The sequence below is a fragment of the Papio anubis genome, chromosome 11, assembly GCF_008728515.1.
Source record: "Papio anubis isolate 15944 chromosome 11, Panubis1.0, whole genome shotgun sequence".
In the NCBI taxonomy this organism is placed as follows: Eukaryota; Metazoa; Chordata; class Mammalia; order Primates; family Cercopithecidae; genus Papio; species Papio anubis.
This window is the reverse complement of record NC_044986.1, coordinates 124,921,894-124,939,341: the sequence shown is the minus strand read 5'-3', so window position 1 is coordinate 124,939,341 and position 17,448 is coordinate 124,921,894. Positions and strand designations below refer to the sequence as shown.

The 17,448-nt window shown below is 48.4% G+C and overlaps 2 protein-coding genes across 4 annotated transcripts in view; both read right to left on the bottom strand.

Moving 5' to 3' along the window:
- The window catches only part of ADARB2 (adenosine deaminase RNA specific B2 (inactive)), a 672,719-nt gene that overhangs the window by 149,855 nt on the left and 505,416 nt on the right, over nucleotides 1–17,448 (bottom strand). The gene's annotated exons all lie outside the window — the stretch shown is intronic.
- The window catches only part of LARP4B (La ribonucleoprotein 4B), a 64,153-nt gene continuing 49,128 nt past the window's right edge, over nucleotides 2,424–17,448 (bottom strand). Inside the window, exons 12-16 of one of the 3 annotated variants that reach the window (XM_009213869.4) lie at nucleotides 13,649–13,694; nucleotides 10,644–10,808; nucleotides 7,857–7,981; nucleotides 7,548–7,761; nucleotides 2,424–6,123 (exon numbers count right to left, since the gene is read on the bottom strand). In XM_009213869.4, coding sequence (XP_009212133.3) covers nucleotides 5,836–6,123; nucleotides 7,548–7,761; nucleotides 7,857–7,981; nucleotides 10,644–10,808; nucleotides 13,649–13,694 — 838 coding nt within the window. In that variant the 3' untranslated portion in view covers nucleotides 2,424–5,835. The remainder of the gene's footprint in view (nucleotides 6,124–7,547; nucleotides 7,762–7,856; nucleotides 7,982–10,643; nucleotides 10,809–13,648; nucleotides 13,695–17,448) is intronic. The other 2 variants (XM_009213870.4, XM_031652559.1) reach the window with 2 other exon arrangements.

Below are 17,448 nucleotides of genomic sequence, written 5' to 3'. Positions count from 1 at the left end.
TGGGTGAAGCTGCTCAGCCTGTGCTCCCAGGCTCATGCCTGCAGGGTGACCCTGCCTGCATCAGGATCCTCTTCATAACCTCCTGCCCTCCAGCTCCACTAGGGCAGGGCTTAGCCTCTCTGGCTGGCCTGGCATAGATGCTCCAAGACATCACACACTTGGCTATGGCCTGGGCTGACACAAGTTCCGTAAGCACCTGAAGGCTGGCGCACGAGGGTCTCTGGCTAAGCCACCGCACGCTTAGGCTGTGCCCTTCCTTCCTGGCCTACGGCATCACCTGCTGTCCCTCCTCTACATGGTGGAGACACCCACACACCTTTGTCTAAGCAGACCAGCAGCTGACTTGGATTGGAAATGGCTTGTGCCCCAGCAGGCACAGCAACACACAAGCGACACGAGGAGCAGCGAGCAGCACAAGCGAGGTGACACCCGCGAGGCCACGCACAAGCAACACGACAGCGAGCCACTGCAGGCGACACACAACCTTGAGGCCACACCAGAACAACGCATGAACTGGCAGGCGACCACCAGACGAGCGACACACAAACAGCAGGCAACCTTACCGCAGAGGCAAAGCGACCTACGGAGCAACACACAAAGCGACCACGAACAACAGACCACGAACAACATGAACCTTGGCGACACACAAACAACGAACAACCTGCAGACGAAGCGACCTGAGCAACGAACAACCTGCGAACGGTAGAACACGAGGCAACACTAAAGCGACCGCAATTAGCGAACAACCTGCGAAGAAGGCGACCCGCAGAACAAAGGCGACCTGAACAGCGAGGCGACCACGCGCATAGACAACAATTACACCACGAACAACAAAAACAACCACCGCCTGCAACAACCAGCGACAACGCACTCCTTCCGTTGGTTCAATCCAATGCTTTAGAGAAACATGGGATTTCTGCATTATTAAAATATGCAGATACAGCAAAGAATGGAATACAACAATTTCAAAGTGTCGGGGGTGGGGGCGGAATACATAAACCTTTGGGGTTGGGGTCTTGCACATCTCTAACAGCCATGAGGAGACCGAGCCCTGGCTCTCTTGTGGGACCTGCTGACCCCAGCAGAGCCCTGCAGACAATCCAGACACACGGTGGTCACTTCCATCCAGGGAGTTCTGGCAGGATTTGTTAGGTGGCAACAGCAAATCAACACCTCATCCTAGTTCTTCCCCGGGCAGGGCTGTGCACAGAGAAGGCACAAAATATACTTGGAGTTAATACACATTTACCGAGTGTCTGCTAATTTGCAGATGGCGTGCTGAGGACAAGGGAGAAGCTGGTGATTCAGATGGCATAATTCCTGCCCTCAGGGAGCACAGTTGATCACACTGCAATGAGTTCTATGAAGGAAATTCTCAGCAACACAGGATGCCAGGTGAGTTAAACGCTATGGTGTTAGGACAGAAAGGGAAATAGGCAGTGTAGGATAGAGACCCGAGAGACCCCAGGTGGAGACCCCATGAACACGTGTGAAGTCTGCAAGTAACAGAAGCAGCAGACCAGTGGAGAGGCAGTGAACTCACTGGTGATACTGGAAAAAGACACTTTCCACACGGCATAAAGTAAAATTGGGCTCCTGCCTAAGCACACACACCACACACACATGATTAGGCCCAGCTGGATTAAAGGCGCACACACACACACCATTAACTTTATGACTCTGGAGTAGGGAAAAAACCTTCTTAAGTCCAAGACACGCAAACAACAAAGGAGAAGATTGATAAATTTTACTACATAATAATTAAACACTGTAAAAGATACTATTCTAAATAATGTTAAGAGTTAAGACAACTGGTAGACGGAAAGAAAATATTTGTAACATATATAACAAAGGCTTAATAGCCTGAACAGATCAAGAATATCAATTCCATCAGAAAAAGAGTAAAAATGGGAAGACGACATGAAAAGGCAATGCACAAAGGAGGAAGGCACCAACATCTGAATCAGTCCCCCATCCACTCGGTGCCTGGCACAGGAGGGGCCCCGCCTCCCGCCAGCCTCTTCCTAGTGCAGACATCACTGCTGCCTAAGGCTGTCAGTCCATCACCATGAGGACTCAGCGTCAGCTCCAAACGGCTTTATGGACACAGCTTTGGAGAGAGTGCCATTTTAACAGAATCAAAGTCCTGATACAGGAACATCTATTTTTGCGGTAAATCTTGGCAGTCATGGTAACGACCCTCTCCCCATGAGCACTTGGTGTTAATGCTCACTTTGAACCCCTAAAACACAAAGGGTGAGCCCCGTGTGCTGCAGCCAGCCCCCACGTGGGTGAGAAGCCTTTAGGATCCGATGAGGCCCGCGTTTCTTTCTCATGCACACTTATGGGAACAGACAAAAAACTATGTTTAGAAAAGATGCATTCTTGAAGAAATTTTAATTTAAAAAAAATCAAAAGAAAAATTGAACAGTGCCTAAATCTTTATTTTCATAACCTACATTTTTTTTTTTCAAATTAGACAGTTTTACACTGAATGACACCAAAGGAAACTTAAATTACCAATAGTTTACATGTAAGCTTGATTCCAGTCTTAATGAAAAGAAGCAGAACAAAAAGGAAACCCTCAAGGAGCGTTCCACGTGGCCCCCACTGTGGACTGCCGGCAGCCAGTGCCCTCGCCTCGATTGTCTGCAGCCCGGTAGTGGGCCGCGAGGCACGCAAGTCACAACTACAGCTCGCCAGCGGGGCACGCAGACAGGCATGCACCACCGCTACCCGTCGCCCGGATACACTGAACTGGTTGTTAAGCCTGAACTGCAGAGATCCTAATACAGCAACGCAGGACGTTTACTGCCACCCGCCAGTGACAGCCGGTGATGTGATGACAGGAGGGCCTGGGTGGAAATGTCAAGACACTCGCTCTCAGAGAACGACGACTCCACTTGAAATTCATGTCTGGTGAAACGGGGCCAGGTTTTTATTCTTCTATTTCAAAATGATAAGCATCATCACACGATTTTACAAGTTAAAATGCCATTTGTCGCTGCTGCATCTCTGATTCTATAACCTGAGATACTGCTGGGGGTAAAGGAGGGTGTTAACTTAAAAAAAAAAGCATGAAAGCCACTCTCATCGCTGTATGTGACACAGCCCAGTCGGCGTGGACCACCACAGCTTCCCATTATGGTAACTCTCATTTTCTTCTGAGTGGACACTTTCAAAATAGTATCAGGGGTTTCTGGACATTATATAGCTATCTGTGTTTCACCTTTGTTTAATTAAAAAGGATGCTATAAAAATCGCATCCGAGCAAGGTTTCTGCTCTTGATGCAAAAGACTGCTGCTGGCTAGGCAGTAACTACAGTGTATTGACCGGATGGCAGCAGAGCCCTCCAGTGGCGACTGGCTACCGCGCGCGCTGCCCTCTTCACGCAGCTGTTGAGCTCACACTTCAGCCGACAAACAAAGTGAAGGACTAAGCTGGCTCGAACCACACACACACACTGCGCTGCAATGCTCACACCTTGGGGGAAAGGACTTCTCATTATTAAAAACCAAGGACTCACTGGCGGAGGCGCAGGCCTTGTGATTTGGGAATGGCTGATGGCGCCCCTGGTCCTTCTGTAGCGAAGATGCACCTCGTAGGCCAGGCCTTGGGGTTGCCTCCCAGCTTTTAGAATATTGAGAGTTTGGGTTTCAGAGATCAATTATTTCTGATTTTTTTTTCTTTTTTTTTTGGTCAGTGAACTGACAACTACAAAAAAATAAATCCCCATGTTTCTTTAAAATGCATTTGAAAAACACTAGCCCTGTGGCTGTTTCTCTGTATTTGAATAATAGCAACTGCTTTAAAGGAAATGGTCAAAAATGCCAGGCATGTTTTCCTCTGGCAGGTAAATCATGCTTAGCTGCAAGTGATTTTAATTAGATTACTTTTCACCTCCACTTATGATCCTGCCAGTTTTTGCTCTCTACATACTTTAAAACTCTTTCACGTTAGATATGATTAGTATGCATTTACATACATTTTAAAAGAGTATGAAAACATCTGGAGGCTTTTAATAAGACTTTCCAATTCCCTTTTGCAGCAAAGAGGCAGAATCAGTTCAACACACCGATGTAAGAGAAAAAAGAAAATCTCAACAAATCAAAATAATATTCAAACCACAACATTTAGTTTATCTACATCCAGCTCAACAGCAACATTTATAATATATCAATAATTTGTATCAGAATTTTCTCTGTAGGTACCTTTTTCATATGTTCTGATTATTTACAACTGTACAAGCGAGGCACACTCCCGAGTGCACGTATTTAATACAGTATTGACTATTTGCATTTACAGGATTTCCCAACATTCTGAAAAAAGATCAACTGTTGAAGATCTTTAAGGTATATTACAAAAACTACTGCTAGCTCTTGTACTACACTATGCTTACTCAGTAAAACCAGCGACAGGAGATCCACACAGTAACTGAGTAACTCTGACCCACTCACGCCAACCCAGGGCCGGGCTCCATGGACTCTAAGCTGTCTTATACAAAAGTTAAGGCAAAGTCATTTTCAAGTTTAAATAAAATTCAAGTCTTTAAATATTGGATGGAAATAATTTTTTCTTAAAAAAAACCCTCAGTCTTGTTAAATAACATTTTGTGGAATAAAGTGTATGGTTACATTTAGCAGGAAATATTCTTATTTTAATGTTTGCTGCTTAGAATACTTAAAGAAAAATTTGAGGCATTTTAAAACAAAATAATTTATATTTAACTTTATTATAAACTTGCTAACTTTAGTGCATCCTTGTTCTTCAGAAGTGCAGCACTTCCGGAAGTGAATCAATGAGGCCCTCGTCTTGGAGGTAAAAGAGCAGGAACTTTATCCTCCACCAGCCAAAGAGGGGGAAAAACCACAAACACCATTCTCTCACGATTACGCAACTCTGAAATCCATGTGCTGATGCAGAGGTACGGGAAGATGTCCACACGGAGCTGACGATGTGGACTCTCTCCAACCAGAGTGCTGGGGAACACGGACAGAAATGTGCACGGAGCAGGGCTGGGGCCATCAGCTCACAGGGGTCAAAACAACATCATGGTACAACTTCTGGTAACATGTCAGTGGGCAACCAAGTGTATGTTTTCATTTAGGTTCTATTCACAATGTGCTTTGAATTTATATTACATAATAGCCACTTGACACTGGAGTGAGAAGCTGGTTACTTGCTTGCAGTGCATCAGAACCAAGGTTTCAGGTCTCTCTGGGGTGGCCCCTGCAGGTTCACTCTGCCCAGGAGATCAAAAAGGACGCGCTCTCTACATTCTTAAATGCCAGAGTCCCCTACCAACGGCTTAGGTAGAAGCACAGCTCCCACATCAGCGCTGTTGCCCTGGCGAAGCCAGCACTGCCTCTACGAGGCCACACCTGCCTCTGCCAAGGCCACTGGCCCTCATTCATCTGCGGGGACATTCTAGAGATATGCACTTGCAGTTTTTTTTTTTACTAAAAAAAAAAAAGTAGCAGAGTTCCCTTAATTTAGAAAAACTCACTATATATAGCTTGCATTCAGAGCCACATGGAGGCTTAATAAAAAATACCAATTTGTTAGGATAAATGCTTTTTCTATCTTGGAAAAAAAAAAACAGACTTATGCATCACCTCCAGTTAAGCACCAACCTAAAATAAGGTTTGTATTAATTAAATCCTGAAAAATCGATTTTTTTTCAAGAGGGGGAGAATCCAACTCACAGAAGAAAACCAACTTGAGGATCCCACAGGCCTCAGACACTGCAAGCTCCTAACCAGCGGCTCGCCCTCGCACTGAGTGTCGTTTGTGGTTAACACAGCGCTCTGCGGCCCCTCCCAGACGTACGGTTTTCACTGAGGAGACTTGGGGGGAGTGCTCTGCTCTCGGCTGAGACGCTTCCCCATGGCCGAGGGCGAGGGCCGGCCCCCGGCCGGCCGCCTCTGGTCTCTGGGGGCTCCAGGTGTGGACTTGAGGGCTGGGGGCTCCCGGTATCTCTCCGCGGGCTCTGCCAGCTTCTTTTCCTCCTTCCCACAACCAACAGTGTTTGGCTTTTGTTCTTTTTGGGGTTGCAATGGGGAAGAAGGAGGCTCTTTACTTGTTCTCTGACAAATCTCTGCGTAGCTGGGCTTTCGCAATTCCTGGAAACAGACAATCCTGGGTTACCTGTGTGAAATGGTGTCTCCAGGGACAAGACAGGTAATCAAGTTCACTTAAAAGAGTTTTCAACTATAACTAAGTTTCCATCTTCACTAGTGTTTTTAACTTTTAAAAAGTTCGTAAAATCTAATGATTTAGTTTCCCCTGCCGTGTAGCACTCCCTCTGTGCCACTGTAGTAATGGATAAAACTAGAAAAGGTGTGAGGGAGAAGAGTGCTGACTGAACGCCATCCCCACCCAGCCCTCAGCTTGCTTGGGCAACGCGGAAGCCCAGGAGGAGTCCGGATGCTGCCTGCGCTCACTCCGCCACCTCGGGACAACAGAAGGGTGTCCCAGGTGCCCACGGTGGGCAAAGGACCCTCACACAGTACTCAACCCTGAAAGGTAAACTCCAAAAACAGTCTTTAAATAAAAATGTTTTGCACATTTCAAACTACAAAGCACTGGAAATGTGTAAGAATGATGAAGACAGCTAAAATCTTCAAAGAAATGTGTAACAGAGTTTTCAGATAAGTGGAAGCATAAAGGCTAAACAACAGAAAAGTAAAATATTTCCCTTAGCTTTTTTTTTTTTTTTTAGAGATACAGTCTCACTCTGTCACCCAGACTGGAGTGCAGTGGCGCAATCTCAGCTCACTGCAACCTCTGCCTTCCAGGTTCAAGTGATTCTCCTGACTCAGTCTCCCGAGTAGCTGGGACTACAGGTGTCCACCACCAAACCCAGCTAATCTTTTGTATTTTTAGTAGAGACGGGGTTTCACCATGTTGGCCAGGACCGTCCTGATCTCCTGACCTCATGATCTGCCTACCTCGGCCTCCCAAAGTGCTGGGATTACAGGCTTGAGCCACCGTACCCAGCCTCTCCTTTTATTATTATTATTTATTATTAAAAGTATTAATTTTAACCTATTAAAAAATCCTTTTTTAGACTCAGCCCAGGGGACAGTAAGGGATTAAACTCCCAAATTCAAGTAAAAAGCTCACCTAAGATCAAACTACAGAGGCCACAACTCAGAATAAGAGAGGCCACGGTTCACCCAGCAGGGAAAACAGCAGAAAGGAAGTCACTGGGGTTCAGGCCTGCTGGGCCCACAGGGGTTGGAGGCTGGTGGGGCCACCATCTTGCTCTTCCTGTCTCTTCATCAGACACACGATGCGCACATGCGCACACACACGCACACAAACACACACACGCGCAAATTGCTGAAATGATCCTAAAGTCTATGGAGAAACAGGAGCTGGGGTCTTGTTACTACTCAAGAAACCTCTACTGAGCAACACTGAAATAAAAGGACTACATGGTGGTCTGAGAAAGAACTAGAGCAGTTAGTGGAAAGTTATTAGCAAATATTAAGCATATTTTGTACAGAAAACACAACACAGACAGACGCAAATAAAAACCCACCAAATTAGATGTGATTAAAAAACGAGCAGGTGCAGGAGTGCGCAGCGTCTGTTCACACCAGAGCCTCGCGGCTGTCGTGCAGGAAGGCAGGCACGAGGTACGTACCGTGGCGGCTCCGTTCACCTGCACCGATTTACATGCGGTCGCAGTGAGGGCGGGAGGAAGTCTGTCCACACTGTGGGCTTCCCTCTGTTTCTCCGCCACCTTGGGATCACTGTAAAAATGCCACCCAATATTTGAATCTCATGCAACATCACAGGCCATTCAAGTCAGTAAACACCAAGGCGCTGGGAGAACTCCAATACTCACTCAGGTAAATGAGCTGGGGAGGGGGATCGCTCGTACGTTGCTGATACAGCACAAGAAGCCGGCACTGAGGGCTCTCTGGAGACCACTACAGGAAGGGTGTTCACACTTGCATCTGCACTGAGGGTCTGAAACAGGGTCAAGAGTCTTCATCAGAGTCCTGCTGGCACTAAGTGGAGCTGGTACCAATACCCGTTCACCACACCCGTGAACAGCCTTGGGAGAGCGGCACAAGGACACAGGGGAGGAGGGTCTTCTCCAGCAAAAATGTCTCAAAGAGCCCAGGACTATCCTCTGCCCCACACAAGCGCCCACCCTTCTCTTTCTTGGCAAATGCCCCATTGTTCTTACATCACAAGCCTTATCTCCTCTCCCGCAATGATGATCTGCAAGCTTATTTCTTAACTGAACAGGCATCCAACACATCTCACCCACCTGGCACTTTGGGCCCAGCACGGCATGGCACCACAGTACACGCACATCTGCTGAGTGTTGAATCCTAACACAGTTCAACACAACTCATTCACGTAGCGGAGAAAAAACAATCGGCGCCTCCACACCCGTATAAATGTGAGCTCCCAGCCCTCCCTGAATTCAACCCCAGGAAGCAGGTGTGCGAATGCCCCCATCTCAACAGGTGAGGAAACTGAGGCCCAATACCTCGAAGTTAATTCATCCAAGGCCAGGAAGCTAAGGACGGAGCGAAACTTACTCCCTCCTTACTCCAGCCAGCGACCCCTGGCAGTGGCTATTTCGTGTGTGCTTGATCTTATGCATGTGGGATGTAACGATACACTTGTCATGCAACTTAAAAAAGGCAGGAGGGCAGGTGATCGTCACACTTCTGCCCTTCGATGAAGGCTAACGACAGACTAAGAGCCCTTCCAGCCTGAGAACCAGAATCTGCTGCGACTCCTATGCTCAACCAGCAGGAATCCAGCTTGGTGGAAACAGGATGGCAAAGGACTCCTTTTGTAAAAGCGCATTTTAAATTCAGGGTAGGGGCCAGGTGCAGTGGCTCACACCTATGATCCCAGCATTTTGGGACGCTGAGGTGGACGGATTACCTGAGGTCAGGGGTTTGAGACCAGCCTGGCCAACATGGTGAAACCCCATCTCTACTAATAATACACAAATTAGTCGGATATGGTGGTGCGTGCCTGTAGTCCCAGCTACTTGGGAGGCTGAGGCGAGGCAGGTGAATCGCTTGAACCTGGGAGGCAGAGGCTGCAGTGAGCCAAGGTCATGCCACTGCACTCCAGCCTGGGTGCCAGAGCAAGACTCCATCTTAAATTAATTCATTAATTCATTAATTCATTCAGGCTATATTCAGTCCCAATGCAACTGAAATGCAGATCCACAACTGCAGGTCATGAAGCAAATCAGAGTGACCGTCACAAGCTCCATGTCAACAGGGGAAGGGCTGAACTCCATCATTTCTGGAGCCTCCACCCCACTTTGAAACCCAAGGGCCACGCTGTTGACTCAAGAAGCTCCTGAGAAGCAGCAATGGAGCCCACTACACCTGGGTGGCGGCATGAGGCTCAGGGTCAGGCTTTTCAAAGCAGCAATTCATTCTTCAACAGAAACCTTACACAGAAACTCAAACTGGGCACAGCAGTAGCTGCTGTTTCTGAAGCAGGATTGGAGACCTGCCTCTTCTCCTCCACTCAATACCAAGGGTAGAGTAGGCCACAGTTGGAAAACGAGATCTTTAATGTGCATTTCTTCTCAAGGCACTAATACCTCAGAAATGATGGTGTGGAAATTTAAGGCTGTGTTGACAATCCTGGAATGTACTCAGTACCCAAGGTTGGACACAGGAGCACGATCATCTACCAATATACAAAGGACTAGACATGTCACCTGGCTTTTAGTGTAAAGATGCTGCATCAAAATCCACCTTCAATTCTGCCCAAGGAACTAAAGAACTGTTCTATCCAATGCGGTGCCTTCCCGAAAGCCTGGGGGGAAGAGACACTGACTCTGCAGACCTGGGTGAGGGAGCAGGCGGCATGGTCACGTGGCGTGGAATAGACACGCGGTGGCTCTGGGGCACAGCCGGGGAAAGCGCCCCGGCACAGGGGACACGAGCAACCAGGAGTGCTCAGCAGGCTCTTCCTGGGCTCTTCCGACGCACAGGAGGTAACTGGGCAGAAAACTTTCTCTGCACTTCCCAGAGCCTTCAAACGTCAGCTGTGGCAGCTGGACAAGTCCCACCTTCACCTCGCTAAGCACGTTAGAGGCCAGAGCGCTGGGCTGAGCGTCCTCTGGCAACTGCAGCTCTGGATGACTCCTGGGATGATGTTCACTGCAGCCGAGGGGGCACCTCGTGGGGCAGCCCAGACCTCACCAGAAGCCACCCACACTACAGTGGGGTTCTCCCAGGCTTCTTGCTCCTTGTCTCATGTAGATTACTACACATTTTACTTATTTCCAATATTATTCAGGTTCTTCTATTTCATTCTATTGTTTTGTAAAATAAAGGCAAGTCTGAACAACAATGACAATGCAATCTAAGTTTCTGGGTGAGAGAAAGGGTGTGTATAGCCTATCATTGCACAAGTTTCTACCTCTGACTTCATCAGACAGCAAGGTTAAGGAGAAGGCCCAGTCCTGGGATCAAGATTGGCCTTACCCCAAATCTGTGCGACCTCTGCAATCACATGGCCTCTAAGCCTCTCTTGAGTATTAAAAACAAACATGTATAAAGAGCTTAGCAAAGCGCCTGACACGGAACCCGTACCTAAACACTGTTGGCAACTATTAGACATGCAATGTATCCCTTACCCTTTCTTTGGATGGTCCTATTATCAAGCTAGATAGCCTGTTTTCAAACAAGTCCTCTGTCTTCAAATTGCCCGCAGCTCCAGGTAATGGAGGGAAGTTGGACAGCCCCAGCTCGAAGCTTGGCGACGGAGGCTTTGGTGGCGTCGGAGACTGTGTCTGGCTGCTCTGCAACAGAATGACATCCCAGGGTCACGGTGTGGAGAGAGAAGGCCACGCAGCTTCTCATTTCCACACCCGTCTGGAAAATATCTGTAGAAACAAGCAGATCATTCAACCCAGACAAGGGCTTCCTCACCCAATTGAAGCAACTTCAACCATCTAGAGCAGAGCTTTAAAACTGAAATCTCAAGATGCTGCTGCCCAAGAGACGTGTCACCAAGGACACAGTGAGGCTAAGGTGCTATCCAAAGAGCCGTCCAGCCATGGCTGCCAGCACTCACAAACAGCAGGGGCAGCTGAAGGCAAGGGAGGCGCTCTGGAGTGATGGAAAGCAGGGCAGCCTGAGTCTAGACATTAAACTTTCCCACCTCCAGACAAGTGTTGGGCTATTACAGCATGGTTTCTAATGCAAGTCACAAAGATAACTGTGAACAATACATGACACTCTCCACAACCTGTGTAAGAAATTTTATACACGTGCATCAAAAAAGTGGTTTAATAAAAGGGGGCTTGAATTCTCTGAAAATAAACTTAATGAAAGTTATATTTTTTAATAATTAAAAACACAGTATTTGATAACAAATTTGAATCAGATTCTTTGACTTCAAGAAAGCAAACTCAGTACAAAAGAAGAGAGTGTACTTTGTAATCCCAAATCTCAGGAGAAAGGCGGTAATTTAACCTTTTATTGGAAAATGATCTATCAACCCGCTTTAACAAGCTGGCAGTCATTTTGCGAGTACGCAGTTCCTCGGCTGAAGGCCACATGGCACAGAATGGGGAAATGAGTGTATTTTAGTTTAGAAATGAGTTTATATTTACTAAAGAATACAAGTATTTTTAGTTGAAACAATGAGCTACTTTGACCAGGAAGCAAAGCTCTCATGGGATCCACCTAACTTGAGAGTGCCAACGTTTCTCCAAAATTTATATACAGGAAGGTGAATCCCTGCATCAGTAGATTCCAGAGAAAATACATCAGAAGTGAAAGCAGGTCAAAGGATGAAAATGAACTCAGGCTGACACAAATCCCAGTCTGTGACATAAACCCCAGCACAGTCTGTGTTGGGCATTCTACTTGCTTCTCTGCTCCATGGGACAGGTGCCTAATTTTAGCTTAGCTTTTCCCAGTTAGGTGTCCTTGGCAGTAAGCTTGTTACCTACTAAGCAGCTGGCTGTTGTACGCTCTCTATAACCTAGTATTGTGAACATGATGCTCGAAATAATCCTGCAAAGCTCTAAGTTACACATGGCCATTGTGATGGCAAAGCGGTTTTAAACATCTGCACGTTTCTGAAGTGAACACAGCTTTTCAGAAGATAAGCATCATTAGAGAGACAGCCTTCCCAAAAAACGTATTTAAATCTCAACTCGTAGAAGCAAAAGAGACAGGCAACAAATGCTCAGATGTTGGAGTTACAAAATGACATCGCCGACAGATGGGACTTGACTTGGAAGGCAGTGTTAAAATTCTCTAGGATCTGAGCGCCCCTGGGTGAGGTCTGAGTACTGCTCAGGTCCCATGGGCGTGGTTAGGCCCGAGGCTCACACACTCTTACAGAAAAAGAATCTGGACCTTTCTGAGGTCCTGAGAGCAAGTACGTAAAACGATGGGCGTACCCTCTGTAATCAGTACAACACTGGGCCACACACTGAAGCTTCTAAGCAGGTCAGTCATGAACACACGCACCAGGAAAGCAAGGCAAAACGGAATGGAACAGAAACAGGGGTGGGAAAACATCACAGCAGGCACAACAGTTCCCCACGTTTAAATGCTTGCCTTGTTAGTCCAAATGGTTACAGGAATTCACTAAATCCAAATGGAATCAACCGATAAAAACTGCCTTACCAACTAGTTAAACAAAAACTAGACTAAGCCGACTTTATGAAAGGCAGAATTTCTGAGTTCTAAACAGAGATTGTATCTTTTGTGATGAGAAAACACCTGTGTGATAGCTTGAGGGGCTGGACCAGGATTTGTCCAGGTCTTCTCCAGCATTCCTTGTATGGAATTCCACATCTGCAAGCCCGTGAAGGCATCCCTCCCATCTTTGTGGGTACTGCTACGTGCCACTGTGCCGTCCCACCACTGGTTCACAGGTACTGCTGCCACTGTGCCGTCCCACCACTGGTTCACGGGTACTGCTAACTGCCACTGTGCCGTCCTTCCTATCTTTGTGGGTACTGCTAACTCTGCCACCATGCCGTCCCACCACTGGCTGTGGAGAAGTCCATACCAACCTCCACTAAAGACCAGCACAAACATTTTCCACAGGAGAAACTGTTTAATCAACTCAAGCAAAATCCCCACGTCTCGTGTACTTACCGCCACAAAAACCTATCACTTATGTTTGGGTCTGTCCTGCCAGTAAGTTACAGCAGAAGGAGATAATGCTTTCTACACAGCAGGAGAGTATTCGAAAGTTTTGAAGGAAAAACACCAACAAACAAATTGCTCCGTGGAAGACGCTTACTCTGCTCGTTGAAATGAATGGCTCCAGTCTTTTGAGACTCTTCGGTACAGCTGCCACACAGAAGAGCTCACGTGCACACCCGTGTGTAGGCTGCAGTGCGTGCGACAGCAAGCTCCTGGCCATGCCTATGCCACAGCACACACGCCTGTGCACGATGGAGTCCCGTGCAGCACATCGCTATTTCCAAAACCTCTACAACTGCTTCCTCCTAGGCCAGCCAGGGTGTCAGTTATTATTTAGCAGATTTCAGGTTACAAGTCTTTTGAAACGCTCATTCTTGTGTCTTAACCTTAATCCATTTAATTAAATCTCAGGTTTGGTATAAATTAGATTTAAATGTCTTGTCAAGAGGCATATGCTTTATGTACTCACTGTAAACTTCTCCTCCCTTTTCTTCCGGTAGCCAAAGGAATTCTTCCTAGGAGTGGAAAGTGAAAGACTGTTATTTTTTTCCCACGTGGAGAATTTACTGTTGAGCACGTTTGCACTCACATAAGCAAAGTACACATCAACTCAGTCTTCATCACTTTAAAAACTTTCAAAGATGACTTTCAAGTCTAGAATCCCAACTCTAAGAAGCATAAGCGGAGCAACACAAAGTGTACAGCAAGGGACTAACGCGGAAGTCCAGGCAAGTGACAGAGAACGGAAGAAAACACTGACTAAAACCATCTCCCTGGTGCCTCCCTGGGAGGTCTGTTGAGACGTGAGTACTGAAGATCCCCTGGGTCGAAATGACAAGACACATAAAATCTGAGACGGAGCTCCATCAGTGAGTTGTTTAAAATGGTGGTAAGAATTTTCCCGGTGCAGATTTGTTTTACATCAGATTTAAAAGATCCCAAACACTCCGTCCCATCCCTTCCTCCGCCCTCTCGGCTTCCTCCACTACTGCCTCCATGGCGGACCTCTTCCCACAAAAACCACACAAGGACCTCTGTGCCCCAAAGACTTCCTGTCCTCGCCTGCCAGCCTCAGGAACCACGTTCTGGACCTCCCCCTGCAGGCAGCAAGGCCATGCCACACACGCAGCTGATAACCACAAGACACACACTGATTAAGTGGTGACTTCACGTAGAGACCTGGGACACTAGGATGGCCAAGGCATTCCCATTTCCTTGGACAGGGTTATGTGGACTAACAAGTCACATGACACACATTAATCTCAATTTATAATTTAATGGCATGCAAAGACTCCCCCAAGAGCCTTGCATTACATAACTTAGAAAGGAGTTCAGACATAGTCTTGACTAATCCCTTCATTTACAGAAAACCAAAAAGTAGTCTTGCCTAAGATGGCCTAACACTGGAACACTCCGTGGAACCATGGGCCAGCCCCTCTAGGGGAAGGATGGCACAAACCTTTAGGATTCTGGAGCAAATCCCTATTATCTCCTACAGAAAACTTCCTGGAAATAGCTCCTGGCTTTCTACTGGGGCCTTGCGGAGACTGCAAGCCAGACTATGGGACATGGGTGAGTACTGAGCCACAGGTGGGGCACGAGTCCTGACAACCCACCCTCCTGCAGGAACAGGGGCCTTGGTGCTCCTTGTCCTGGATCCCTGCCTGCGGCCTCACAGGGAGAAAGGGACCTGGGCCTGCATTATGGACAGCCATCCCAACACACACCTGGCTCAGCACCACTCCCTAACAGGGGGTGCTCCGGAAACCCAGGGAGCTGAACGTCCACTCCGCTGTGCCACGATTCAGAACTGGTGGAAAGGTGGGGCTACCATGGCTCATGAACAGAGCTAGGAACGCAACCGGATGAGAGTCCGGAGTGGGACAGGACTCAACTGGCCCTGAGGACCTGGGAGGGGTGTGAGATGGATGGTGCCAGCACCTGCCTGCCCAGAGGCACTGTCCTGAGTGAGGGACAGCAGCTACATGGGAAGAGGACATCCCGCAGGGCTCGGCAAAGGGCATCCCTCCGCCAAAGGCAGCCTGCTCGTCACTACCGGCTGAGACCCATCCCTTGGAACACAGTGGTATCCAGGACACAGACCTGCCTGCCATGGAGTCCTATCCCAGTCACCATCAGTGGGCCCAGTCAACACTCCCCACACCCTCACTGGGCTCCACGTAACCCATGTCAGACCCAGAAGCCCACCTGCAGCTGCAGAACACGTCAGTGCCCACCATGCAGAGAGCAGGTTGGCCAAGCCAAGGCTCACCGACAGGGCCATGGCGGGTTCCAGCTCAGAAGAGGTAGCAAGGGACCCAGGGTGGTGCCAGCACCACAGAAACACCACTGTGACACCTGCGACTCTGAATGCGGTGGTGTGAAGAGACTCTGAAGAGGTGTGCTTCCCCCAAATAACCCTAACAGTAGCTCCACCAAGGCAGCCACTTGGCACTTGGGGCACCTCATGCCATTCAACCCGGCTGGGCTGTGCCCTGCCATGGCCACCATGCAAGGGTAGGGACGTGTGTCTGGACTCCGGTAAGGGGTTCTCCAGGGTATCTTAGCACTTTGGCCCAACAGAGAAAGTTAATGGAAACAACACAAACCCTCCCAAAAAGGGGAGGTGGAGGCTGCTGGGGATCAGGTTCTCGGGGCAAGCAAGGCCTGGAGCACTCCCTGCGAAACAGAACAAGCTCTTTCTCAACACAGAGGGAAGGACGACGTTATGAAGATCAGCTCTGACTTCAGGACCCGTTGCAGAAACAGGCTGCAGGAGCTGCATGCACTTTCCCCGCCCATTGAGCGGTGTACGCTTCCTAAACCACTCCCTGCTGCAGTGCTCAGGTTTCAGGTGGGAGGACAGTTGTCCTCCCTTGGTGGGGAGACAGAGGGTCTCCATTGGTGCAAAATCTGCATCTGTTAGGCAAAAGCATAGACTTGTTACCACTGCAGGATTTGCAAGTTCAGGTATTGTTCAAGGGTATCCTGGGTGGAGCACACTCATTAGCAAGCGCTGGACTCTCGGCTTCAAAGCCACCTGTATACACTGTGTGAGGGAGCTGGAATTCAACAAGCCCCACTTTCACTTGCCAGGAAGCTTCTTGTGACGCTCATATGAACAGGGCACACTGAAGGGCACAGGAGGCTGAGGCCAGGGGTCTTGTCCATTTAGTCTGCCTCCTTCCACACCATGCCCACAATTGATGCCCCTCAGAGGGAGCCACATGGCCTTGATGAGTGGGGCTCTGTCCCAAGTCTGAGCCCCAGCTCTGCAGCCCTCCTCCCTCCAAGCTTCTGGGCCTTAAGAACCCCAAACTGAGACCCAGGGCTAGCAACTGCTCCCTGAAGTCAGTGACTCTGCATGACACAGTGGGCCCCTTTTGGCTCTGCATCTCCAAGGCCTGTTAAGCCAGCCTGACGCCATGTTTCCTGTGAGACAGCCCAGTGCCAGCTCTCCCAGACCATGGTGCCTTCCAATGCCACTGTACAATCCCTGCAGCAACTCCTATGTGCTCATTTAATCATTATGGGCAGGAATGAGATGCTTCTGATGCCTCTTCATGTTGAATTCTCACTGCACAGAGCATGTGCATGGGGGCAGCAGGAAGAGGGGTCTGCACATGAGGCATAGTGCTATACATTTTGTGTACAGAAAACTCAGAAAAAGTTCAGGAATTCAAGTCACTTGTTTGTCACTTATGAAAGGGAAATCCTGACAGTCCTTATCAAGGCAAGGACTGGCCTTATCAACAATGGGCGGGTGCGGTGGCTCACGCCTGTAATCCCAGCACTATGGAAGGCGGAGGCCGGAGGATGGCTGTAGGCCAGGAGTTCAAGACCAGCCTGGGCAACACAGCGAGATCCTGTCTCTACAAAAAATTTAAAAACTAGCCAGGCATGGTGGTGTGCACTGAAGTCCTAGCTATTCAGCAGGCTGAGGCAACAGGATTGCTTGAACCCAGGAGTTCAAGGCTGCAGTGAGCCATGATCGTGCCACTGTACCCCAGCCTGGGCAACAGAGCAAGACCCAGTCTTAAAAACAAACAAAAAACCAACTACAGGATTGATGCCAAAAAAATATTAAAACCAAAAACAGTGGGCAGGAAGCACAACCACGACCCATCCTGGCTAGTCTCAACCCTCCAGTGAGATCAGACCTCAATCCTGATCTGCCTGGTTACCCGCTCCAGGCTCCACCTGCAGTGCCTGGTGCACACCCCGCTGGAGGGCACCAGGCCAGCAGCCATGGGGCAGAGCCTGGACACT